The 27,764-nt window shown below is 38.2% G+C and overlaps 1 protein-coding gene across 1 annotated transcript in view; it reads left to right on the top strand.

The window, feature by feature from the left end:
- The first annotated feature begins 1,486 nt into the window (after positions 1 to 1,486).
- ADGRG2 (adhesion G protein-coupled receptor G2) overlaps positions 1,487 to 27,764 on the top strand; it is a 49,142-nt gene continuing 22,864 nt past the window's right edge. Inside the window, exons 1-7 of the mRNA XM_009276888.1 lie at positions 1,487 to 1,604; positions 7,542 to 8,159; positions 20,406 to 20,447; positions 21,782 to 21,820; positions 23,714 to 23,746; positions 24,677 to 24,718; positions 26,581 to 26,628. Coding sequence (XP_009275163.1) covers positions 1,487 to 1,604; positions 7,542 to 8,159; positions 20,406 to 20,447; positions 21,782 to 21,820; positions 23,714 to 23,746; positions 24,677 to 24,718; positions 26,581 to 26,628 — 940 coding nt within the window. The remainder of the gene's footprint in view (positions 1,605 to 7,541; positions 8,160 to 20,405; positions 20,448 to 21,781; positions 21,821 to 23,713; positions 23,747 to 24,676; positions 24,719 to 26,580; positions 26,629 to 27,764) is intronic.

Genomic DNA, 27,764 nt, shown 5'->3' with positions numbered 1-27,764 from the left:
TATTTTCCCTTCCTTTTCTGTCCTATTAAACTGTCTTTATCTCAGCCCATGAGTTTTACCTTTTTTCCAATCCTCTCCCCCACCCCACTGGGGCGGAGGGGTGTGAGCGAATGGCTGTGTGGTGTTTAGCTGCCCACCGGGTTAAAGCACAACATACATTTAGTCAATTTCCAAAATGTCAATTACCTAGCAACTTCACTGTTTCTCAGTTTATTCCTCCAGCACTTCTCTTGGAGAGTTCAGCCCATAGTAACCATTTTATTCTAATAAATATTGACATTAATGTGAATGCTTGCAAAAAATACATTTTAGCCCAAACCTTAAGATGAATTTACAACTCCTGAAAGAGTTCACAGTTCACAGTTTCTGAAAAGAAGGGAACCTATTGCAGTCTGATACAGCATGTGCAAAAATACAGTAAAGTTTGCGAGCAGTATGAGTGCTAACCAATACACTCACACATACACCAAACTTGTGATGGCAAAATTTAACTTCTGGTGTCATGCAGAATGCTCTGGTCTACCATAAAGCTGATACATTAAAGATAAACAATACATAAAGTTTACTGCTTTGCATTTGTTTCAAGACTCAATTATAGAATCACTTGTAACTATGTATCTCTAAACCTTTTTATTTAAGAAATAATGCATGCAAAAAGCACATGAATGTTTCACTTAATGTTTCTTTTAGCATGCAAAATATTGAGATGTACCTTTTTTGAAAAGATCTCTTTAAAAAAAGTGTATCATTTCATAGAACATTATCTCTTTTAGTAGGAGGCATGTTCTTTGTCCACCACCATGTCCTATGCTTACATTAGGCAACCATCACTAGGAAGAAACGTGGACAAACCAGGTTTTGATGATACTCTCCATGAACTGCCCACAGTGACTTAGAGCATTTCTCTTTTTTTTTGCAGTAGCTTCTTGCCTTGAGAATGAGATGAGGATTGGGAATCAACCTCTTGCTTCTTCCTTAAGAGTTCACAGTGTTGCTATTAAAATGTCAGATTGTAGAACCTGCGGGTAGGGGACCGAAGAGATGTTTTCTATATACTTACTGACATTAATGAAGCTTTTGGATAAGCTCTCCGAGCTTGCTCTCTGGCTGTTTTTGGTTGGGGGTTTTTTGTGTGTGGTTTTTTGTTGTTGTTTGTTTGTTTGTTCGTTTTTCAACTGTTGAAAGCCTTATTTGTTCAAGGACTCATGGCCATGCTCTTATGTATTTGTGAGTCTTTGGAGAATTAGAGCTTGAGTGGGGTTTTTTTGGTTTTGTTTTTTTTCCTTTCAGCAAACAGCTCTTTCTTTCTTGGTGACTTGGCAATACTCTACAGAGTGTTTGTGCATTTCTGTACGATACATACTCAACAATATAACAGGGTTGAAAAGATTTACACTCTTGGGTTGGAAACATAATTTGTCATACTATCTGCGCACCTGCACTTTTTCTAGTCACTGTGGTTTATTTATTTTTTTTTTATTCTAGAATGGTTGCCTGGGGAAAACAGCACTGCTGTGTTGGCAGAATAGAGGACATTTTCTTGAGATTCAGGATTGTTCTAGCAGTCCTTTTACTTCATTTGTTCCTGGCTACAGCAGACAAAGGTAAGACAATTTTTTCCTGATTTACCTAGTGTTGGTATTCCAAATAAATAGCATTATTCTTGATGAATAGGACTTTTGAATGTATTCAGAACAGGCAAGTTTCTGTCCTCCTGAAATCAAGAGGAAAAACTGCCATTAACAAGAAATGAAACAGTTGGTGCTTAGCACTTTGGGTATACAAACCCTATGTTTACATATTTGTTTTCATAAAAAATCTTCAGTATTAGCTTCTTTTTGGCTGTGGATGAGGAGAGAATGTAAACACAGTATGTAATAACAAGACAAATTACTTTCTTGCTATTTTTTTGAACTGGAAGTGTTACTATTCAGAATGTGTTGTTAAATCTTTTACACTGCTCTTACACAAACACCACAAGATCCTTTGAGCTTCACTCTACTTAGTGCATGTATGAGCATAGAACATTTGCATTGCTCTTGGTTGTGGATCTGAATACGGCTAGGGAAAAGGTAGTAAGGTCCAAAACATGTAACAGAAATGATGTATTTGAATTTGACAGTCTATGCTCTTTATATAGCAGTAAATGAAAAATAAATTCATAAGGTTCTTGTACAAATTGGGTAACTGACATGGTGATGCTTTTGCATGAGGTACAGTAGAATCAGCAATTTGTGTTTTATTCATGGCTATTCTGTAAGCTGACAGATACAAGTCTGTCACTACTCTGGACCTCAACTGATACAGATAACAGTGCTTGTCATTTGTAAAACCTCCTTATATCAATAGTGTGTAATACATTTATCATGTTGGTAATGTGCATGGAATATTAAAAAATTAGAAGTGTTTTTTGCCATGTACTTAATGGCTAGTTTTAGAAACTGCTTCCTGTGTTGTGGCATGTTATTTTACTCTAGAAGGTCAGAGTTTCTTGCAGTTCCAACGTACTTAGTAAGTATGCCTGCTTAATGACGTTGTACTAGCAATGAAATTTCATAGGTTTACAGACTAGACTAATTCTGATTCTAATTCTCCAAATGTAATTATTTTCATTAAATGAAACTTTTATTGAGACAGAATTTGAGATTCAGGTGATAAAACTGTTACTAAGATGGTGAGGTTTTAACCTCATGTACTTTGAATAGTGAAAAGGACAGGGCTGCTCAGCAGGTGGGCGGATGTCATACAAGAATTTTTCCAGGGAAAATTCAACTGCATCTAGAGTTCTGAGGAAGCAAGCAAAGAGGGATTTCGTCTTTCACCTATGTATCACTTGCAAGTGTCGGTAATCCATCAAGAAAAGCTAAACTGATGCAAGGGTTTACTTATGGTTCCACCCTATTTTTTTGTTTGTTTTTTAGGCTGTTAGCACTGTCAGCAGCATCTCTACTCAGTTCTCTCCTCATCTAAGGTGCCAAAGTATGTTTGTATTCTCCAGGAAATAGGAAGAGAGAAGAACTGCCTGTGTTCTTTCCGATGTCTAGGACACTGGATAACGTGGCATAGTTTATCCCCAGATATCCAAATACAACTGTGAATGAAAAGGAGGGATGAAATTAATTTTGAGGAAACAGGTCTTAGCTTCAGATTTCCAAAACGTTCAGCAGAATCAAGTGACCCACATGTAAAAAGTTTCAAGTTTTAAACTTTTTATAAAGAATAGTTATGAGCTCTAGGCAGAATACATAAGGGTACAATATTCTTGTGATGTCATTTTAATGGACTGTAGCAAGCCATATGTGTTACAGGTGGCAAACGCTTGCATAGAAATTAATGACTATTGTTGTTACTGGTTAAAAGCCAGGTTGTGCAGACACATAGACTTGTGGCTATTTTTATTCAAGAGAATAGTCAACTGTATTAATGCTCAACTATACCGATACAGTAGCTATTAGTAATGTAAGCAAAATAACACTGGTACTTATGTACTGAGAGGATTTGCTCCTGTATGTCTACTTCTTACTACCTATGGTTGGCTATCTCTTGCAAAGATATCAATTATTACTATCTGAAAATGTTTGAAAAAAGAGAGATTACATTTTTGGTTTACATTTGCATTACCTTGTCATTCTCAGAAAGTTTATTTTAAATGTTTGGAAGTATGTGCATACATTTCAGGGTTTCTTTTAGGGCTTAAGAGAACATGCTTATTAAGTGGATGCTCTTAGTTTTAGCGAGGGTGAAAAACCCAGTTCTTGCATCTATTAGAGAGAAATATATTAAGAAGGAACAATTTGCAGTTCTGAAAGAGGTTAAGTGCACGAATACAGCAAATTACATTGAAAAGTCAGCCCACAATTACTATTGCATGGAGTTTCCTTGACTCCAAGTTGTGATTTTTGCTTATTTTTCTTACTCTGGAGATGTTTTGAGCATTCTTTCTACTATGCTACCTTTTCTGTGCTGTGGTGATAAAGGTATGTTCTGAATGTGATTTGTATTGTCTGGACCCAAAGGAACTAATTGTAAGCCAGGAATGCCCCTGTCAGAGCACAGCCCTTTTCTGTGCTGTGGTGATAAAGGTATGTTCTGAATGTGATTTGTATTGTCTGGACCCAAAGGAACTAATTGTAAGCCAGGAATGCCCCTGCCAGACCCCAGCCAGTTCCACCTCCTCGGTTCTATGGTCAAGGGTGGGCCGCAGCCCACAAGTACCATTACTAGAGAAAATAAATGATGATTAACAAAACTTCCAAAAGCTTTAAAGTAATGTCATCTCCTACTTACGTTGCATCCATCCACATATCAAACAGACTTAGCCAAGATGATGTTGGTAATTAATTTGTAACTAATTTAACACTGTAATACGTGTGTTCCACTTGGAACAGCAAAGTGCATTTTCTGACTATGGTTATGATTTCCTTTGTGCTTTTTCAGCATTCTTTGGGTAGACAAACCATATAAAATTTTCCAAGCCTTTCTTGTAACAATTCAGATAGTATTGGTATCTGTTCTCTTAACTTTGGCACCCCTTTTTGGCACTTTTTTTTTTTCTTTACTGTTTGCAGCAAAGTGGGCCAGACTTTCCAGTTTCCAGAAAGGTAGACCTCTCTAAGTAAACTCTGTTATTAGTTTAAATTAATTCATCAGGCCTTGCATACTGATCAACAGTAGTCTTTTTGAATGATACAAAGCAGACTAGGAGAGTCATCAGCAAGATTGATCTCATTTTGCATAATTTCTGTTGGTTACCTGCCTTAAGACTGTTTCCACCTGCAAGTTTATGTCCACTCTGGGTCCCGTGACAACTTCATAGTGTCAACTCCTCTAAAGAATGTAATAGGATTTTTCAGCCCTTTAATTAATTCGCTGTTGGCACATAAACACTGATTTAATGCTTGACATGAAATCAAGCCTCTCTCAGAATTTGTTCACTTCCAAAATCAAGTCTGCTGATGGAACTTCAAGTTTCAATTAACATTTTTGCTCAGGAATGGACTTCCAATCTTCCAATCTGGATAGTTAACAGCAACTTCAAGTTTTGAAGCTATGTCAGGGGACTTCCTTAACTGTTCACTTTGGCCATCTCTGCATGCTCAAGATTGCTTACAGGAATTTTGGAGGGTATATGAGTCATGCAACTATACTTTTGACATATACTCTCTGAGGAACAGCAGCTGCATCAAATCTTTCAAAACCTTCAGAATAGTTCCTACTTAATAATGAAAGACTTGAGCAATTATTTTTCTTTGGAGAGACTGTGTCACAAGTGTTGGCATATAATTGTATATCTAGCTAGCTGTTTCCTTTGTAAAATCAGTTTCCTCATGATCTGTCCAAACTGGAAGGTAGCAGATCTATTTTAATTGCAGTCATCCTTTTACTAAAAAAGGTAGGTACATTTGAGTCTGTATCTAGAAATCTCCACTTCTGTGACACTTCCACCTCCCCCCCAGTCTTCCTCACCCCAGCTTTTAAGTCATGTTTTAAAAACTGATTTTCCATGCTGAACTGTTCTTAGCTGAGTATCCCAGATTTTGCCTGTTAGGCTCTGACAAATGGCCAGACTGAATGAGTGAATTCATGCGTTAGGGTTGGGCAGGAGGGAAGTAGTTCTACTGCTTGCTGTTGAGTCAAGTGTGTTTTTCTTCTCCATTGCTGTAGAACCATGCTAAGTGTTACCTTGCCATTCAAAATCCACTGTCTGCTAGTTAGGATTTTCACCTAATTCAGCCTGGTCCCTGAGAGTTTTTTGTTTCGTCTATAGCCTTGTGTGGCACTTCCATGATGTATGTTGAACTTCAGGAATGATTCAGGGTTGTGAAAGATGCCTACAGGTTTCTGCTAATTAGCATCACAAAGGGAGTCTCAAAGCTATAGTATGCAACAAGAATAGTTATCAATGACTTTCCATGAAACTGGATTGATATATTTTGTATTTCGAACTTTTTCTGGTAGCTTGTACCTATCAAGCTGCACTTGGAAGTTAGGAACATCCTCCTGTTTTTCATTTGTTGCGATTGAAAAAGAAATTTGAGAGCCCTGTGGTCAAGAGACAGAGAAGTTGAACACATTCCTGATTCAGAATTCGCCTGATGAAAGCTGGTGTTCTGCTTGGTTGAGAAGATCACAGAAGAGCTGGCTATGACCTTGACAGCTAACTAGGACTATGACTGTAACCTACCTTGGAAAAAAAAAAACCTGATCCAAGTTGCCTGGAAATTTGTCTTTTCGGAGGGGAACTAATGGAAAAGCTTTCTTCCTATATTGACCGATATTTTCCTGCTATCCAACCCTGACCAATCATGATTAATCACATGCTTCTTCTGGAGGGTACATAATAAAAGCTCTGCATATATTGATAAATAAATGCCTCCTTAAAGGTGTCAGTAATGTCTTCTCTTGCACTGGCTGAGCATCTACTGGGCTGTTTCATTTTTCTGTAGTTCCATTTCATGTCCCATAGGAGTTTTTCTTAGTTTGGATTTATTTTGTTGCTGATGGGTGCACCATAAAGCAAGCAATCATGATAATGGTTGTGCGATTGGAATGTGCATTTTTCCACAAAATAAGAGTCAGCTCCAAAGAGCTTACATCTACAGCCACAAAGCCTGTACTTTTCCGTAGTGGGACAATGGAGGAAATGAGGCATCTACAAGAACTTAACAGTTATGATCAAGTTCCAGTGTTTGGGGCATTCCCTGGCACTATTTGTTTTACCAGCATTGACAGAGCCTGACACCTTGTTTTCACCAGCAAATTTACTGTTAGCACCTAAAATTTTATTTACCGTCACAGTTGAACTCCGGGTTGCCACCATCTCAATGCCTCAGTAGATTTGAGATTCTCAGACCAGATGTCTCTCTAAGTAAATGCCCTGGTAGAGAACAGGGAATGGGGGTTGGATGGGATTAAATTTAAAATAAACCAGTGGCTCCAAAACTCATTTCCTGAAAGTTACCTAAACTAATTCTCTTCTAGAATATGGCTATTTTCTACCTTTCTTGCTGAAACTCTGCCAGTATGCAGCAGAGGATTTAAGAATCTCAGGGTTGGAAAAAAATGGCATGGAGAAACATGATCTTGTTCAGAGAAGGAGGGTGCAAGGCCAGGGCATGAGAAGGCAGTAAGGGCTATAGTCCCTTCTTCTAGCTCCATTTCTGTATTTTATCCAGTATCTATTAAATGCAAAATACCTGTGCAATCCTGGGAATAGGAACCAGGATCTGTGATTCTCTTTTTGCTTCCCACTTGTTGTTTGAGTGCTGCTTTAGAGAGCTACATGGTCATCCTTTGTCTTGTGCATGAGTTTTACTTCAAAGCTTTCATGAGCAGCTAGGATTTATTGACTGCCTCCAAATTTGCTGCTTCCCCATCACAAAAAAAACCAAAAGAGAAGGATACAAGGTTGTTTCTTAATGTGTTGTTTTGAAAACTCCTAGGTAAATGCCTAGGAACAGTACTAGATGGAAGAATAACATTCATACAGAAGATCCTTTTAAAAACAAAATCATTTTACAAATCACCTTTTCTTTATTTAGATCAGGAGGATTTCCTAGGACAATATAAAGCCGTCTTTAAGACTGCATGTGAAGATCCTTGGACTATGTCACCAAGAATTTCTCTGCGTCCCTTGAAAGAATTCATTGTCTGTGTGCACCTCAAGCTATATTCCTCAAATAGTCCCTGGACAGCATATGTATACAATCAAGAAACACCTCGCACCAATCTTTCTGCAAATAAGTATGATCTTGGACTTACAGGAGATCATGGTAAATTGAGGATATGGTTGTTCGGAAATCAAATAAATACAACAGCAAGACTTCATGAAAACACTTGGAACCAAATATGTATCCAGTGGAAAAGTGAAGATGGGGAGATGAAGGTATTCATAAATGGAACAAAAGAAGTAAACAAAAAACTAACTGGGAAGGTTAATTTCCCTGGAAAAGGGCAGTTCTTACTTGGCTGTTCAAAGCTACCAGGTACAGCTATGTCACCTAACCTGGGTATGACTGGGGAGCTGTACTTGTTCAGAATGTGGGATAAAGCAAATATAAAGCAATCTCTGGACTGCAAAGATAGTGGTGTTATACGCTGGAGAAAGGAGGACTGGGTCTATAATAAGACAGTAGAAGAGGACAGCTCTTTGCCATGTGGTAAGTACCATTGCACCCCTGTTTTTAAAATAGTATTTTTGTCAAAAGTTGATCTGAACATGTCTAACATTTCTCTTCCAGATTTTACAAAGTCTTTGTCTATTAGTCATTTCTAGCTAAATGCTTAATGAGATCATGTGAGGATCTGCAGCTTTTACCAGCTTTTATTCAAATGTAAAAAGCATAGCAGCAGTCCTTTAAAGACTTTGAACTAGCTTCAACTTTTGTGTCTGTCTACTGTCCATGTAATGGTAATGAGAGCAGGATGCGTCCAACCAAAACTCCTTGGAGTATTAGGACTTTCTATCAATATAATCTTAAAATAATTAATTTACACACCTTCTGTTCAGGGAATAAATACAGAGGTAAGCATTGCTGGTCCTCATTTTGCACATTCGCTGGGCCAGAACTTCAGCAAATGCAACTTTTCACTGCTTCACTGGCACATTACACCATCTTTAGCTGGTATGGTCTACATCTCTAAAGATTACCAGAGGCTCTGATTTCTGCTTGTTTCTGTATCAGTAATGTCTTCCTTTATTAAAATGGCCAAATGGTTTTTCACACATTTCTCAAAATTCCTCTCTGCCCAGAAAAAAAACATAAAAAGCTTTAAACCAAAACAAAACCGAGGCCAGTTGTATGAGGTTCAACAACGCTAAGTGTTGGGTCCTGCACTTGGGTCACAACAACCCCATGCAGCGCTACAGGCTTGGGGAAGAGTGGCTGGAAAGCTGCCAGGTGGAAAAGGACCTGGGGGTGTTGGTTGACAGGCAGCTGAATATGAGGCGGCAGTGTGCCCTGGCGGCCAAGAAGGCCAATGGCATCCTGGCTTATATCAGAAAGAGTGTGGCCAGCAGGAGTAGGGAAGTGATTGTCCCCCTGTATTTGGCACTGGTGAGGCCGCACCTTGAATACTGTGTTCAGTTTTGGGCCCCTCACTACAAGAAGGACGTCGAGGTGCTGGAGCGTGTCCAGAGAAGGGCAACGAAGCTGGTGAAGCGTCTGGAGAACAAGTTTTCTGAGGAGCTGCTGAGGGAACTGGGGTTGTTTAGCCTGGAGAAAAGGAGGCTGAGGGGAGACCTTATCACACTCTACAACTACCTGCAAGGAGGTTGTAGCGAGGTGGGTGTTGGTCTCTTCTCCCAAGTAACTAGTGATAGGACAAGAGGAAATGGCCTCAAGTTGCGCCAGGGGAGGTTTAGATTGGACACGAGGAAAAATTTCTTCACCGAAAGGATTGTCAAGCATTGGAACAGTCTGCCCAGGGAAGTGGTTGAGTCCCCATCCCTGGAGGTATTTGAAAGACGTGAAGATGTGGTGCTCAGGGACATGGTTTAGTGGTGGACTTGGCAGTGTTAGGTTAACGGTTGGACTTGATGATCTTAAAGGTCTTTTCCAACCTAAATGATTCTATGGTTCTATGAAAACAAGATTTTATTTTCAGAGAAATTGAGTTTTAATATAGTTGAAATGGAATTAAAGCAAGAGAATAATCTTCTTTCTAGCTTTCTAGCTTCAATCATATCTGTTGACAAGAAAGACAAACTTGAATCAAGCTTGGGTGGGATCCAATTTATCAACCATATTAAATGGTATTACCCCCTAAGACCTTCAGAGATTTTGAGGTGACTAGCTCAATTGGTTCCTAAAATTCTTATATAGCATAGGTACTTCAGTTAAACTGTGGCACCAATCTTAGTCTTCATCACCTTTACCCTTAAAAACTGTACCTATCTATTTTGTGCAGACTAAAAAATATCTTTTAGCTGTGCAATGTTATAATCACTGCCTGGCTGGGTAGATTAAAAGTGTCTTAGTAAGGGCATTAAAATAAGGTGACCAGATTTCTTTTTCTGGGAGAGAAAGAAATCTGTCTGACAAACCAGGACTCAGGGAGAATGCCTCTAACACTGGGTCATAATGAATGAAATGCCTCTGCTGGCCTGATGCTGTAGTTGGGAGCATGCTGTTGGGTTGTGTGATTTGGGAGAGGAGCTGAAGAAAGGATGTCCTTTTGCTTATGTGTGACTGTGTTTGAAGGAACACAGTCCTAGGGCTGAAAGGGGGAACATTCTGGCTACCAGACAAAAGTTTGGTACAAATAAAGTCTGAGAGACATCTGTCTGGATAGTGGGATAAATCCTAGTCAGAGTGGAGCATCTGGTTATCTTTCACTGAGGCATAGAAAGGACAACCTTCTTGTTTTCAGTTCCAGCACTTTCTGCCCTGAATATAGAGCAACCTTGAGCATCACGGGGCAGCTTGGTTAGGCAATGCCCAACTCCAGCCCCAACTGATTAATGATTTTAGAATTAGTGATTTAGGGGCTTGTGGAATTCTTTGTCTAACTGCAAGAGCTCTCTAGTGAGTGTGTAAGATGCATGGTTTCCAAAGCTCTGTTACTTAGCCAAATTGATCTTTAATTATGCTGACAGAGGTTTGTTTCAGTACAGAGGCCATCTCTACTGCCAAATATAAGTTATCTCCTCTAGGTAACTTGGAAGAATAACCGGTTTTCGAAGAAAAGTTCACTGGATTTTTTTTAACTGTTTTTTTACCTATTTTCAGGAATAGATACATTTTGGCTGATTGCCCTCCCCCTCCAAGTCAGCCTGTGAAAGGCATATATTTAGCAAATATCAGTCCAACAATTAAACAAAAACAAAGCATTGACAGTAGGAGCATATAATAGTCAGTGTCAGGCAATTTTAATTGATGGTGCTACTAGTCTTATAATCTGATTTCTTTCTGTAAGTTCCTCTGTACACCTGTGTAAAAAATTATCTGATTTGGGGGGCTTCTCTGTTTTTGTTAGAACAGAAGGACTTAGAGTAGTAAGTCTTCAGAAAGGTCTGATTTTGCAAAGAACATAATTAGCAACAGGCGAAAGCTTGGGAAAGGGCTATGCCTCCTGGGTAGGCACAAAAGGTGAAAAGGAAGTGGTTCATTACAGTCATAATTGTGCCAGAGGACAAGTTTGAGAATTTTTTTTATGATCTGGTTGGCATTTTGTGCCTACATAAAACAACAATTTGTAAAATATTTGGTCAAAGGTTACCATGATTTCTGTGATTTCTCCCTTGTTTAACCACTCAAAATCTTTGTGCAGTGTAAGCCATTATCTAACTGGTGTCTCATAGGCAGTGATGCACTCCATTAATAAGTCTAGATTTACTTAACGTCACATTATTAGCTTATGTTTCCTTACCTCCTTTTCCCGCCTTTCTTTTTGTTGACTCTTTAGGTTCTTTTTCTTTTGGTTTTATTATTTATTTTTATAATAATTATTCAGATTACCAAAAATGTTTTCTGTTTTTTCTTAACCATGTGAGATCTAATAAGGACCAGAATCCCAATTCTGGTAAGATTTGCACACATGCTTAGCACTTAAAGGTATGCTCAACTTTAGCCAAGTTGTTTGCTCCCCAGAAGTGGATGGGATTACCTTTGCCGTATCTTGTATCTTATGCATCTGAAGATTTGCAAGAAAGGACATATCTGACTGCTTCCCAGTTTGTGATGAGGGCTGATCACATTTCTTGGACTAATGGAACTTAATAATAGAAAACTTTTAGATCTGAGTTAAAGATGCAACTCTTGCTTCTTCCAGTCACACAGTCTTCTGGTTCTCCTCTGCTTGGTGTAGCCATTGCATGCTGAGCAGGTATAAATACTGCAGGTAGGGCCAAAGAGGGAAGGAGGCCCCACACATTGTGCGTCACTAACCTTCCACTTACATTCCTCAGGTTCCTGTGATAATTCCCCTTTTGCTGAGAATGAGAAGTAGCCTAACAGCTGTGGTATGGCAAAAGAGTGCCACAGATTGAATGTATCTCACTTTAAAGATCATCTCCCGGTATTTAAAAATATGTAAGTGAAGAAAGATGTGCTCACTGTTCCAAATGCCAACTTTGGAAATTTCTTTATCTTGTTCCTTGATGAATGATTCCTATTTAGCTACATACTTTAATGTGGACAATGTGAGTGATACCACTATGGTCTCAGCATAATCCAAGAAAAAAGTGCACTAAGTAATGTAAAGCTCTGGGTGATTTAAGAGAATACAAAGACACAAGAAAATAGGTGAGTTTAAAATGCTACATGCTTGAAAATAAACTTTAATCATCTGTGAGGTCCGCCTCTTCAGCTGTAATTTTTACATGGCATATTTGCAAGTTGCCTTTAATAATAACTTGACAACTAGAAGAAATGTACTGTTTAAACATTAATCATTTCAGTTACACATTAAACAGTAACATTCTTAATCCAAATATAAATATTCAAACTGTTACACTGTGCATTTATGCAAGGAGCACAGAGATGACGGGATATCTTTTACAAATTCCAATGAATAAATAAAATAGATGATTTATGGCATAACTGTAAATAGTATCACTGACAGTAAAGCACTGTTTGGTTGCATGTTTTTGCATAAATACAGTTCAGTGTTTATATTGTGGCATTTTAGATTTTTCTAAACTGTCCTGTCCAACGTTCAGGATTAAGGTATTGCCCCCTCTTTTCCATGTATCCTTTTCACTCCCAATATTGCTGAGCCTGCCACTGGTGTTGCTGGAGGAGGTTTCCAGGCTTGTGGGAACAAAGCAATTTGATGCTGATGGGAGAAATGAGAAGTGACCGGTGTCCCGTGTGACTGTTTTGCCTTTGCATGCTCAAGGAAGAGGAAAGCTTCAGTTTGGGCTGTTGTTCTAGTTTGCAGGTGTGGGCAATAGGACGTATGATTTAGGCTCATGTAATCCCTTTTAAAGATTACCCGAGCTGTGTGCACTTCTGATGACAGAATCGGCTTTCCTGGAAGGGAGAGTGGAGTCCCAGTCTCCTCTGGCAGAAGGTGGAAATGTAGCTGCCACTCATGCAGTCATCCGGTCTGCATCCCAGTCTGTTGGGTACCAAACTTTGGGCCATATTGTTAAGTTTACTGAGTGGATCATGAAAGCTGGAGATAAAAAAATAAATTATTTGACCCAATACCATTTTCTTTCTAAAACTTTAAGGACAGGATACTGCAGAAACCTCTAGAAGCTCTTAAAGGAAGTAAATGTGACAGGGAAGAAAATACCTAACTCTGGAGTGCGTATTTGATGAGTCATGTACCACTCTACTTTGTACATATTAACAGAATGCATGTTTGACCTTCCCTTTCTTTGCTCTCATCACCTCCCTCTTCTGTGATATCAAAGGAAGTAGCTTTTTGGAAATCAGCCTGCCAGAGAAGAGGTGATTTGATTCACCTCAGTATCCAATGTACAGCTTTATACAAACAGATAAAAACTGTATTTATAACCTAATTTCCTAAAAACCTGTGTAACATCAAAGCTGAGTTAAAAATATTGCACCTAAATTTTCTGTTAAGGATACTAAAATGAACTGGCCAAAGTGACAGAGCCTGATGTGAATAAGCGCTGTCATCATTTTCCTACATTTGTTTCTGTCCAATAGCCAGTGATAATTCATCCTTTCTTTCATGGTGCCACCGCTAAGAGTCAGAACAGACATGAGGTGTCATGAGAGGCACTAAAACATGAAGTTAAGATTGCATTTAGTTTTATCCTATAAACCTATACCATGTGCCTCGAAATCTACTTACATAAAAAGTCGATAAGGTCTAATGTCTACAGTGGAACAATTGGGGAGGATTTTTACATGTTACTGTTATTAATGCCTTGTGTGACAGGATGGTTCATTTTGGCAGAATGTTTATCCAGCTGAAAGGCTTATCAAATGTTAAAGGGACCCAATCTCTTAATAGAAAATATGGATTTAATTTGAATATGAGAATTGAATGTCATATTTTTGGTGCCTATTTCTGCAAATAGATGGATTTTGGAACAGTACCATTTTGAAATTTTGCTGTTTGGGCTACTCAGTTTTGTTCATGAGCAAGTCCTGTGAAATGTATTAATGCCAGGCGTTTTCATATGGCTGTATCCTAGTAACACTGAATACAAATGGATGGTAGTTACTGCACTAAATTTTATTAATTTCCTGGTATCTTTGTGTGTATTTGTAAGTCAAAACTGATCTTATCAGCGTCGTTATCTAATGCCATTCTGTGGTGTCAGCCAAGTACTGCGGCATGGGGAGACCATATTACATAGCCACCAAGGTGTCCCCTGGGATTCTTCCATTCGGATTCTGCTGTTGATCTATTTGTGAGAGCTGACATGGTCAAGGGTACCTTTAGTTTGAAAGAACAGTCCTGGGTGATAATACAAACTGTTTTCATTTTTGGCATGTTTTTCAGTTAATACAAGTAAAATTTTAGGGACTTCATTTCATAAACCTGTCATCTAGGCCCCAGAACATGTAAGTCCATAAATGTATGTTTTTCTGCCAGTAATGTTGTCTGTGCTTCTACAAATTGCCAGGGCTGTTGCTGCTCCTTAAGCGTTCAGTGCCCGTTTCATGTCTGGACCTGACTAGAAAGCAACTGCCCCTTGCATTCTCTCACCATGTTTCCTGAGAGACAGAGGCCAGCAGGCACGACCCTTCTTGCTGTACCATCCCCTGCCACTTCACACTGCACAGGCTGGGCAGGGTGGGTGTCCATGTGGAGGCTCTAGTTTACTACAGTTCAGACTCTTTTTCTCCTCCTAAGAAAGCACTCTAGTTGCTGTCTCAGGCTTGCTCAAAGAATGCTTTCTGCAAAAGTTTAAAGACGATCATGGAGTGTTAGGTAAAACAGTATTAGTGAGCAGCAACACTGTTGCCCTGAGATCGGGAAGCAAGAAGCAGCTGCCAGTAACTTAGCTCTTGCATAATGTTGTTACCTGTAGCTGGGTTCCAGCTGCTTGTCACTCCTCCACCCTGGAAAAACTGAACTGCTTCTGGCAGAGTGGGTTGTCTGAAGACAGGTGAATCAGAAAGGGTGTTGCCTTTCCAAAAATTTTAAGGAAGGGTGTACTGATCATGAGTTAGATTGGAGGTAGGGAGAAGAAAAGGGTATTTTTCATTCTTCCAGTTGGAGATAGAACATTGTACACTGTTCATGCTTTAAGGGCTTTTTCTGTATCCTGTGTCTAAGTTACTGAACAAAAGGCATGCTGTAAGTGACAGTGCCTTTGGTGCAGGGACCAGAACCATCCATCCCATCTTGACCACTGTGTTACAAAGCCTCCTTCTCCCTTTCTTTCCCTTTGGCCGAATTGATTTTTGAATTCTGCTTTGCTTGGTGGAACAGCTTCAGCAGGACATGTGGAGACCACCCCATCCTCAAAGAGCCAGTAGACGCATAGTTAAGATCTGTCATGCTAAGGAATGCTGTAAGCACAAGACTGTTTTGTAGACAGGGCCAGGCACTGGTCTCTCTCAGAGCTACATCAGTTTGTGGACCTAGCCTTATTAATGGATTTAGTCTCCTACCAGACTGGAGCTGCTAAAGTTACACTGGTTCCCATTGTCATACAAAGTCATTATGGGAAATGAAGGTTGTCACAATGCAAATACTGGTTCCCAGGTAAGCTTTTTGCAGCTGTGGTATGGAGCAATGGCAAGAGTTGCTAAACAGGTTTCATACTAGTGGAACAGTTTCCTCTGCCTACACAGATGGGATTCTCAAGTCTTGGCTTAGCTAGCTATTTGTGTCAGAACAGTACAAAGTGGTATGAAGAGAGTAAGGGACTTGCTGCTTTTGTTTCTAATGATGCATGTTAGTAACAGAAACTGGTGCTTATCTCATTTAATGGAGTTGCCTTTTCCTTCAGAAAAAAGCAGTCCTTGTGGGGACCAATTCTGTCTCCCTTGCAGCAAAAGCAAAGAATAGTGCTGAATAATGTTATTTGCTTATTTATTTGCTGTTTGGATCCTCAGGAATGTTCTCTATTAGAGAAAATGTAGAAAAGTATTACTACAATATATAATGTCTTGTTTTGGAATAGGATATTGGCTATGTTGATTTGATGATCCTAAACTAACAGTGTTGAAAATAACTGCATGGAGCAAATAAAATGAGGTTTCATATACGTAAGGATTTTCTTGCTCTTATCAATAGTAAACAACCTAAGGGAAATAAATTTTCTGTTAGCTTGTAACTAGCATACCTTGAGTTATTTTACTTTCCTTTTTACTTGTCAACTTTAGGATATTTTAGGATTGGACTCTCCAAATAAACCCTATTCACTTTATTTTCTAGTTCTTAAACACAACAAAGGAGGAGGGTTGACAAATATAAGTGAAATTAAATAATGTATGACAGCCTCTCCTCCTTCCCCCTTTCTTTATGCAAAAGTGATTCTGATGAAAGGCTTGGTTAGTGAACTTAATGCTTTTAGGGATATTTTAGATTGGCCTCTCCAAATAAACCCTATTCACTTTATTTTCTAGTTCTTAAACACAACAAAGGAGGAGGGTTGACAAATATAAGTGAAATTAAATAATGTATGACAGCCTCTCCTCCTTCCCCCTTTCTTTATGCAAAAGTGATTCTGATGAAAGGCTTGGTTAGTGAACTTAATGCTGCACTTTGATCAGTGACAAGTCTCATTCTCACGGATAATTTCTAGCAACTGTAGGCATGTGAATATTGTGCTGTAAGAGAAGTCATGGTTAGATTTGTGTCCAGAATACAGTGCCCCTCAGATTATGCATGCCATCATCACTTGCTGCATTTGCCAACTCCATATTCATGACTTGTGTTTAGCTTATTTTGCTCTCTGTATTGCTGGATTTGTTACTAAAAGCATTTGGCATTTTTAGAGTTCACTATCTTCTTACTAACCTACAGTACTAAACATGTTATTGGACAATTTTCTTACCTATCTCAGGATATTACTTGGGTTCTCAAAAATTCACAAAGCAGGTTGAAGGGATATGGAGGATGGGAAACGCAGTTTGTCTACAGTGACTACGTCTACACTGACTCCTCAAAAGTATGTGAGAGAGACCTTAAGGTCAGATTCTCCGGGCAGATTTTTAAATTTTTTTAAGTGGGCAGAAGAAGCAGTGTGGTGGTCTTTTCTGTGAGATGCTGCATACTTCAAGAGGTGGTTTCCTTTTGAGAATTTAATTTCCTCCAGGGCCCTTTGGTTGGAGATAAGGGCTTTTGCACAAGGTGCTAACCACTTAGTAAGACAGGACCAGTGGCAGGTAAATTTTTGGAGATGGAATTCACTTCCTGTGGTAGGAAAGCCAGTTTGCCCACATGTGGAAGGATACTTTCTTCTCTAACTGAAAGTCCATTTTACTTTATGTAGAGTTGACTCAATTATTTTTATTCACCCCATTCTACCTTAAAAACCTGTTTACTGTTTAAACAATACAGACCAGTTTTATCTGACTACTGCTTCAGTTCTGCATATTATTTAAAGTCGGTATTGTATCTTAACGGTCTTCCCTAAACCCACGCTAGGTGTTAAGAAAATGATTTTATGAGTGCCATAAGAATGAGCCCACATTAGGGCTCTAGAACACATACCTTATAGGACCATGTATTTTAACCACACTTACCATACAGTGAGAAGTCCTAATTTTCCTGAAAATTGACTGTAAAAATTAAGGTTATAGCCACATTTTCATGATCTGTGAAGTTCATACAGTGCTAGATATTAAAAAGACCAATTGTATTTCTCTGTAGGCAGAATCCTAGTTGTCTCAAATGAGATGTTTGGTGTAACTTGGTTTTGTCTTTACTGAAATAGTTTAAACTCAGTAGGCTGATACGTGTGAAGGTGTACTTTTTTACTTTACTTAATGGATGTGTATTATTTTACTTAGAATATTGGTTCTCTCTCTCTCTCTCTGTCTTTTCTTTTACATGAGAAAATTTCCACCCAGGACGCAAATCAACTAAAACTAACAGTTAATTTCAAGGAAAACTCCTAAAAAATTAAATGTAGTGCAATTAATCTGATTTCCATGTATTCATCCTGCCATATTTCAGAGCTGCTTCTTTTAGCTTCATGCAGTGTATGACATGCAACAAAAATGAACTGACATTTTTTTACATCCCGTCAAGCTCTCATGTACTCTCTTACTCCTGATCATTGGCCCCAGTATCCCAGCATTGGAGCAACAAGGCAGCAATCTGCTTAACTGGCTGGCAGCTGTAATCTTTGCACATATCTCGCAGCTCACTCAGGAATAGGGACTGTGTGGTTTCTGTCTCTTTTACGATTTCTGTCACTTCCCCCTCCTGTTCTTGTGGCTGTCCTGCTGCAGAACAGGCTGCCTCTTCTGAGTCTTCTTCCTGCATCCCCTCAAGAGGAGCTTCTTCCTCCTTCACTAACTGGGTCAACCTCTACTTCCATTGTTTCCTCTTGACTGCAGGAGTGACTATTATGGTTAGGGTTGTGTCTCTGGTTTAGCCACAGCATCCATTTGTATGTCCTTAGATCCAGAGACCCTCTTGCTCCTTTCAGGATGCTGGACACAGGCCTGGTAGGCATAGGCCAGGCCCCAACACAGCAGCAAAAGTCTCTATCTGTCTTCAGTGTAAGCAAGACATCCTTCCTTCAAGTGGTCTGCCATTTCAACAGGATTCCGTGCCTGTTCAGGTGTAAACTCCTAGGCCATCAGAGGTGAAAACTGCTGTAGGCATCTGCCCAAATTCTCCCACACACCTTGCTACCCAGGAATTTGCTGCCTCAGAGCACTTTGCTGTGTGTCATCCCCAACTGGGTGGTTACTGGAGGTCCCACAGAGATTTGAACTTGGATCACTGGATTCAGAATCCGAGGATGGTCTTGTAGACTGCTGATGCAAGTGGACCACTACTGATGGAAGAAGGAAGGTGTTCAGCATCTGAGGGAATTAGCAGTGGTGGAGGTGGTCTACAGCAACCTAGGCAACAACCAGGTCTCCAAAGATTTGGATGATGTCCATTGCACATGGCCCATGTGGCAGAGGTTAGTACAGTACGCACCAGTGTAATATGCCAACGCCTTGGTGACGATGGACTGGCCAGATATCAAGGCACTAACTGTGGAGAAACTGTCCCACCAGCTCTGGCAATTCAAAGAGAATCTCTCTTCCTCCGCAGCCCTGTGGGCCTGCATCTTGGCTGTGGCTAGAGTGTAGCACCAGGTTCAGTGACTTGAAGAGAATATCTCTTCCTCCTTGCCCCAACAGCCAGGGTCTCAGCTATCAAGGGTGCTGAAGTAGGTGACAGTGCCTTAATTGTACGTCGTGCTATGTTGCCACTTGTTTTTCAAGGCCCAGGATGATGTTTTGGGTGGTGGCATAGGCTGCAGGGTACATTTCTAGCCACCTGCTAGTTGCCTCCACCATGGGAAGCACATAGCACTTGCCTTGGTGGCAGGTTCGCAGCGGTGGTCTGATGTAATCAGTCTGCTAGGCCTCCTCATATTGATAGCCCAGCCACCATCTTCTATTCCAGGGAGACTTTAGTCACTTGGCTCACTTGATTATGGCGCATGTTTCATATTCATGGGTAGCCTGTGCAATAGCTTCAATTGTCAGATCCACACCTTGATCAAGAGCCCATCTATATGTTGCATCTCTCCCTAGGTGTCCCTAGGGACATGTTTCATGGGCCCATTGAGCTAGAAATAGCTCACCTTTTCATTCCCAGTGCAGGTCCGCCTGAGCCGCTTCATTTCTGGCAGCCTGATCTATCTACTCATTGTTTAGATGTTCTTTGGTGGTGCAGCTTTTGGGCATGTGAGCATCTACATGATGTATATGCACATCATGATGTAGATGTATTCTCAAAGTACATCTCATGTAATTTGTAAATATGTATGGAATAAGGCATCCCTATCTTACCCAACTCTCCTTTCCCCTGCTTTTTTTTGGTTTAATTTCTCTGTTTCTCTTTGTATTAATAAAATTTCACTTCTTGAATAATTCATCAGCATCTCCTTTCCACATTTTTGCAAAAATAGCTATGTGAAAGCACAGTTGTGTGTACCTGTTACATTTTGGTTGCTGATATTTAGTAGACTAAACTTCATCTTCACTCAAGCAAATGTGCTGAAAGGGTTTCTGAAGACATTGGCAATGGAAGGGCAGTGGGAAAGCTCACAGCCTAATCCGTGTCTTCCATAAGTATAAAAGTGATAAACTGAGTAAAAAATTGAACTCAAAAGAGTTCAACTTCCAGCTTTCAAAAAGGCTCGACACATTTCTCAATGGGTGCAAAGTAGTTTTGCAAACCAGCTTGAATTGAGGTGAGTAGCACATCTAAAATGGCTGTGTTTAAAAAAGTGTGTGTGTACAAATATATATAAAAACTTCTGCTCCTAAAAAAATCTTCTTCCTTTGTAGTTGAAACTGCTGCTACGTTGCCTGGCAGAAAACAGACAACAGGTATATGGGGGTTCTGTGTAATTTTTTCCCCATTGTTCTTGTATTTTGGAAAATGCGTAGGAAGATTGCTGCTGCTGTTACTTTTTAATCCATGGAGATAGTTAAGAATATGTAAATATTTGCAAATTAATTATCCATATCATCCTTGTGGCTTATTAGCATATTTCATGGTGCAAATAGCATCAGTAATTTTCCAGAGAAAATGAAAATAAGGTCACTGAGGTTACTCCGATTCTCCTTTCATTGCAGAAATTATATTTACATTTATCCTTTGGAAAGAAGCTATTAGTAGTTTTCAGTGAGGCAAGCAAAATAGTCTGAGCAAGGAATCATGTGAGTGATTAGCATTTCAGAAACTCCTTGTTTACTATGTTTAACAAAAAAAACCTGGGTTTCCGCAGAGACTTTTGATATCTCTGACTTAACTCTTCTACAACAGTAGGAAAGGCTTTACAGTATAATTAGTGTATTGTAAGTAACATTATAGGATGACTTTTCAGTTTTCAGAGAAGATGTTGAAATACCTTAAGTATATTTTTTTAAATAGTATTTCATATTTGCAGTCAGCTGTGCTTTAGATAATATTTCTGTGATAACTGTGACTTGACTTGTCCGCGGCACTGTCAAAAAGCACTTAGTGAACAAAAGGGCTAATGTTGAAGTTGCTATGTGAACCAGATATCAAATTTCCTAATTACTTTTTGATCAAAATACTGACTGTAACAACATCAAAGATTTAGTGGCTAGTGTTTGCTAAATAAATAGTTGGCTGTCTCCTATCAAGATCAGAGGTTCAAACTTGATATAGCTTTTTGTAATGCTGCTTTTTGCAGGATAGAAAAGAGTACAGATGTGTATGGGATAAATTTTGAATGGCAAGTCTCAGTGTTACTACGCAAAGTCTGAGAAGACTTCTTCATACCCAACTACAGCCATATTGTTATGTACGCTTGATTCCCATTACCAGAATTAGCGAGACACTCAGGGTAGGCATGTGGCTTTCAGGCTAGCGTGGCACATATCTTGGGTCAATGATTTTTGTTTTCTTAACATTATACGATGCAAACTGTCCATTATTTGTTGAAAAGAAATCATCTTCAGTTGAATTCTATTTGAATTCATTAAAATTGTAATTTTTTTTAATCAGAGATTGTTACAGCTGCCTTTTTTGACAACCTGGAAGTGTTCTTCTGATAAGCAGGTGTTGCCCTCTTCTGGTGAATGCAGTAAACTTTTGATAATATAAGGAAAGGCTGCTGAGGATGGTTATGTATGTGTCTGAAACTTCATTATGGTCCTTTTTTTCCGTCTTTTTTTTCTGTCTGAAACAAAAGCTGCAAATTCAGGAGAATCAGCTGCAACAACCATTTCTGGTAAGAAAATCAGGACTTTACTGATTACTGCAATGTGTGTTATTTCTTGTTAGATAAATCTTCTGCTTTTATCTGAGGTAATGCAGAAAAGTTGTAATGTAAATGAGTTCCAACATTTAATGTTTTCATTGTTTATTTTTTGAAAAGAAAATTAATTTCTTCATTCTACTTTGTAATGAAATAGCTTGGCCTATAGGATCAATCATGGTTTGTGGCAGTGATGCTTGGGGATGAAGTAGGTGCAAGTTGCTTGATCAGGAGCCTTTTGTCCAGTAACCTAAACAGTAAACAGTTTGCAGAGATGGCAGAGGAGGAACACTGTAGTGAGAGAGCTCCCTTACAACTCCTCCCACCCTAGCAGATGTGCATATGTCATGTGATGCAGTGTGGTATACCCTACACATGCGTGTGTGCACACACACACACAAGACTCTAATAACTTCTGGGACCAGAGGTGATGAACATCATCCATGAAAGCATTTTTAAAAAATGAAGAATGTAGACACACAGAAATAGCTGCGTGAAAGCCAGTTGCTTTCTTGCTTAATGTATACTGAGATACCGTGCTCTGGAGAAAAGAAATAATACAGATACAAACACACATGCTTTTGTTCTTTTACAGATACAATCCTTCTCTGGGAATGGTTCATCTTTAATAATTGCAGCCAATTCAATATTTGTTGTAGTTTATACCAAGCCAAATAATACAGATGAAGTCAGCACTTAGTTTTCACTCTGATTCCCTCGTATTTTGGCTGCTTGTTAGTTGCCTTAGAAAATCAGTTGTCTTCAGGATTGTTACTTAAGAACCAAACATGCTTAGCTTTTACTCTGAGTATGGAATTAAGAGGGCACTTTTGAAAAGGCTCAAAATGGCTAGTCTGGTTGAAATAAATATATCAGAAAGAAAAGCTCCCTTTCCCTTTCCATGTAATGAAGTAGATTGCTTTTTTTTCTTGATACGCAACTATCTTTATGCAGAGCCACCAACTTTTCTTTATTATACTTAAGATATTGCTTCTACTAATGACAGTGATGCTTTTAGTAAAGAAGTTTGGGAAGCATAATGTTCTTCTGTTATGAAGGTGCTCTGGCCCATTTTAAAAAAGTCACTAAGTTGTCATATTGGAGTGATATAAAGTGGTCCTCTAACCACGTTGTATTCCTGCACTGACACCTAAAATATGCTTACTAAGCACATCCTTCCTGAGTAATCCTTAAATTTTCTTATATTGCCTTATTGTAATTTTCTTTTTTTTTTTCCTTTGATGTAGCTGAAAAAAAATTTGCATCCTCACTCTATTTTATTTATATATGGTTACTGGCAAAACCAGCTTTTTTTAGGAGACAGTTTGCCAAACCCAGTGTGTCATCTCTGCTCATGAGTGTTGTGAGTTCGTGGAGGAAGAGATCCTTGGGGCTAAGCAGTTATTGTTATTGGATATGCCAAATTCATCTGCATCTGAATGAAAACCGATAAAAGGAACTTATCTGATGGAACTCGATTACCAGCTGTTTGTATCCAGATACTCAGATTTTTGAAATAATGTGAACATTATTTCAAATATTTGATTCTTAACAAGCACTGCAGTTGTTCTTAAAATGGAACTTAGATAAATAATATTCAGTTCCTGTTTGAAGTTTTGCATGCTTGATCTTTTTTCCTCCAAAATTCATAGAAATAAAATACTATATTAATACAGTTTTTACAGTTTTTACTTTTCTCTTTTTTTTTTCCAGACTCCTCTATTGTTACTTTTATCACCTATCCTATTAATCTTTCAGGCAAGATTTCATTAATGTTTCTCTTATTTAATTTTAGTTAGATTTAGATTTGTTTAGATTTTTATTTTATTTTTATTGTTTTTACTGTTATTAATTTTTCTTCTTCAGATATGACTTCAGAGGAGACTACACAAACTGCAGGTGAGAATTAGCATGAAGAGAGTAAGGTCTGAAGGGAGATGTTTGTTGCATTCATGAAAGTTTGCCTTTTTTTTAGTAACTGGGATTTGTTTAGTCCAAATTCTTTTCTTACATGATCTTAAAATTTGTATTTATCTCCAATCTGCATTTTAAGTCTGCATGGGTAGGGTTTTGAAGCACATTTAACTGACACTGAGCTATTAACCTTTCTTTTTTATTCAAAATATTACATTGCTTACCAAAGCCCAAACTGGGCATATTTATTTTTAGCAAGTATGTAAGTTTTTCGTGTATCTATAGATAGAATGTTTTCTATACTTTCTGATACTATTTAAAGTATTTTACAGAACTAAAATGTACACCCCATTCCTTAAAGACACTTACATATGTTCTTGCAATGAGTTGCCAAATAGGATCAGTAAAGACTCATATCAGAAGAACTTTCTACCCCTTTTTTTCCTGATGCTTGCATTTGAAAACAAGGAGTAGGTTCATCCCATATCAGTACAGATTCCTACATGTCTGTATATGAGCTAGACATCCTGCTATTCTTCATAGTTGATAGAGAGAAAGAGACATTTTTAGAACATGATTCATCTTATGCTGAAGTGCCCATGTAGTATAGGTTAAATGGGAATCACACCTTAAAAGCACCACTTTCTCCACTGAATAATAGGGAGCCTAGGGTAACTGGCTCACATGGGCACATAAACATTTGATTGGATGGATCTCACTCTGAAAGCTGCTTTTTCATTTCCCATGCTGAAAGTAACTTAATTCCCTTATAAATGATCATGTGTTTACACTTCTCCCGGGAAGACAGAGTCTAAAGTAGAAATCAGGAAACTTATTTTTGTGACATGTATTTCATAGGCTTTTTAAGTTAAAATGTGAAAACTTAATTTTAAAACTTTTTTTTTTTCTAAACAGAAGCTCTTAACATCACTGATTATTACTCCACCATAACACCAGGTAGGTTTCTTATATCGCCACTGATCTTTTATGCTCCTCAAAATATAAGTGTGTGTGAGTTCAGGAAGTCAGCTCCCAAATATTTTTAGTAGAATCTTTTTTATTGGTATTATGGTCTGTCATATTAGCAGTCTGCCTTACTTTGCATTGATCTCCAGTCTGGTAGAAGGTCTAATTGTGCAATGCTTGCCTAGATGGCCGCATATAGAAGAGTTTGGTTATTTTGTAAGTCAGAACAGCAGGTTACCACAAAGATGTAAGATACACAATCTCAGGGACCGTGTATACTTGGAAAAAAAAAAGATCCTCATGCTTTTTAGTAGATTGAAGCAGACTGAATCCAGTCATGATGTTCTCAGGGCAGGTCCAGTGTGTAGGAGTAGGCTGAATTTAATTTTTTTATTATCCATGTAGGAGCCTGGTAGACCAATTAGAATGTATTTGCACTGAATTAGTGCAAGTGGTAGAATAGCTGGCTTGGAGCCATACTGGCTAGTATAATTTGACTGTGTGAATGTGACCTGCAGGAAGTTTGCAGCTATGTTATCTGACGATCTTTGGGGGCTGGAAGTACTAGTGATTTTTGATCAGTCTTTTATCCTCCACACTGCTTATCTATTTTGTGCATTTTGGTGGCATGCAGAGATCCTAAGCAAGACTAGGTGGCACACAAATGGGTGCTCTGTAAAGAAAAAGAGGCTGATGTTACTCTCTACTTTTGTGTCACTCCTGGATTTTGTGTTAGGTTTTTATAAGTGGTGTTGTTCTTTATGTAGTTAATAATTTTGACTAATTCAGTTATTTATGAACTTTTTATTTCTTTAAAGATATTTTTTTTAAAAAAAGTGCTGATACAATTTTCATAACTGTTTCACTGACAACTGCCAACACAAAAGGGAAGGCAAATTTATTTAAATCTAAATTGCTGTCTGCAAAATATTTTTTCTCTAATAATTTCAATATTGCCACCGGCTTTTTTATGGTGATAAAATTGATGAAGCATCCAGCTATAACAGGCAAATGTTTGTACCACAGAAAAAGTAAACAAATTAAAAAATTCCTATCTCATTTGGTGCTAGCTAATGATAACAGCCAAGAAAATAGCATTTGTTTTTCTGTTAATGGAGGCCAATCTATCCACTTAATAAGGAAAGTTGTGCTGCCACATTGTTTTTATGAACAAGTGTAGAAGTTTTGTCTTGGATGCAAATATCTTTCCGGTCCTTTTTTTTGATTTTATACAACAGAGCCATCTGTCTACAGTACCCTTAATTTGGGAACAGGGTTATTTCTTTGCAGTGTAGGTAATATTAAAAATATGGGAGCAGCCAAAAGCTTGCTGTAACTAACTAAAGACATGTTCTACTAGATGAGATTAAATGTGTTTGCTATCATCATAGTTTGAATTCTCTCAGGTAGAACAGTTTTAGTTTCATGCTATCATAAGTAGCTGTAGTAGGATACAGATAATATCTGTATAAGGCCTAGAAGCAGATAATGTGCTACCTAGTGATTGAATACTGTGATATTTGAAGAGCTTCTTTATGATATGCTGATTTCTGTTTTATTTGGATTTAAAAAAAAAAAAAAGACCACTTGCATGTAGGTCTTCTGTTACAGAAAATTATTCAAAAGTAATTAATCAAAACCAGCATGTTTCACTCTGAATACTGTGTCTTGGAAAATGTCATGGTAAGTGCCCTAGAGAAGTGAAGCCTAGACAGTATGTGAAATATTTCTAAAAGAAAAAGACCTTTACATTTAAAACATTGACGTGATTGTAAATATGTATGTTTGTCAGTACTGGGTTTAAGTTCAACTTTTTTACTCACTAGATTTTTTTTTCCCCAAAAAAACTATAGCAGGAGAAACCATTTTATGCAACATAACACCCGTCTGTAATTTTTCAGGTTAGTGCTTTTCTTTTTCCTTTTTTTCATATAAAAAACTTGCCCAACTATTTTTCTATTCTGAGTAATGAGGCAACTTTTAGTTGCTGTGTAAAAGCTAGCTCTGTAATAAATTTTCTTGCAAATTTAGATTTTGTATAACTTCTAAAAAATTAATACAAAGTGTGGGGGGTTTTTTTTATTTAGTAGTAATGTTTAGTCTATTGTATTTTTGATCTTTGGTTTCTTATCAAAGGATACACGGTTGCAGATAGGAATTACAAGCGTGAAAAAACAAGAAACTAGTATGCTATGGTAGATGCTAATGTTTGCCATATTGACCCTAACTCTCTATCAGGAATAGAAGCTGAAATAGCGTTTAGGAGAATTATTGTAAAAGCCTGTGTATATTTTAAAAGTGTAATGTGACAGAACAGACAAACAAAGGAAAATGGAAAGGGCAGTGATGTTCCCTTTATGTGTATTAACAAAAGTGTAGTAAAAAAGATTTTGTTGATACATGTTGCTGCCTTCCAAAACACTTTGATAAACAGCTTCTGTGAGAAATACTTAAGAAAAAGAAGTCACTTCTACCAAGTAGCCATATGCTGGGTATTTTATAGATTAGAAAGAGGCAGAATAAGTATCTGCGCCCCCGCTATAAAGCTTCCCTACTGGTTGGCACAGTAACTGCTAGATGATTTGGGTGATGTCACGTATGCATTCCTGTATGGATCTTTCTCTATAGCCTGCACTGAATGTGTGGCTGCAGGAAGAAAAGTGTCGCAGAAGTTCCTTTTTGTCTCCAAAATGGGTCTACCAGCTCTCAAGGACTGTTGAATTATGGTATCCTGAAAGTTCTTTAATCCCCAAGGGAATAATTTTCAGAGTATCACTTTGCCTTTACCCACACATTTTATTCTCATTGGAGTTGTATTAATAGTAATGTGCAGTGCAGTTTTTCTGTTTTGGGAAAAAATAAGAAAAAAGAACTAGAAGGAATTTAGAGACAGTCAGCAAAAATAAATATACAGAAAATAATGAAGCTATTGGACTAGTTCATTTGTGGAAGTAGTAAGTTAAGAGATGGAAGAACAATTGCAAAAACAGTGAATGATCAGAAAAGCTAGTGTAAGTGTTCTTATTTCCCTTCTGTT

Source organism: Aptenodytes forsteri, unplaced genomic scaffold (assembly GCF_000699145.1).
Source record: "Aptenodytes forsteri isolate BGI_AS27 unplaced genomic scaffold, ASM69914v1 Scaffold273, whole genome shotgun sequence".
NCBI classification, from domain to species: Eukaryota; Metazoa; Chordata; class Aves; order Sphenisciformes; family Spheniscidae; genus Aptenodytes; species Aptenodytes forsteri.
The sequence above is the reverse complement of the archived record's forward strand: the minus strand, read 5'-3'. Positions and strand labels throughout refer to the sequence as shown.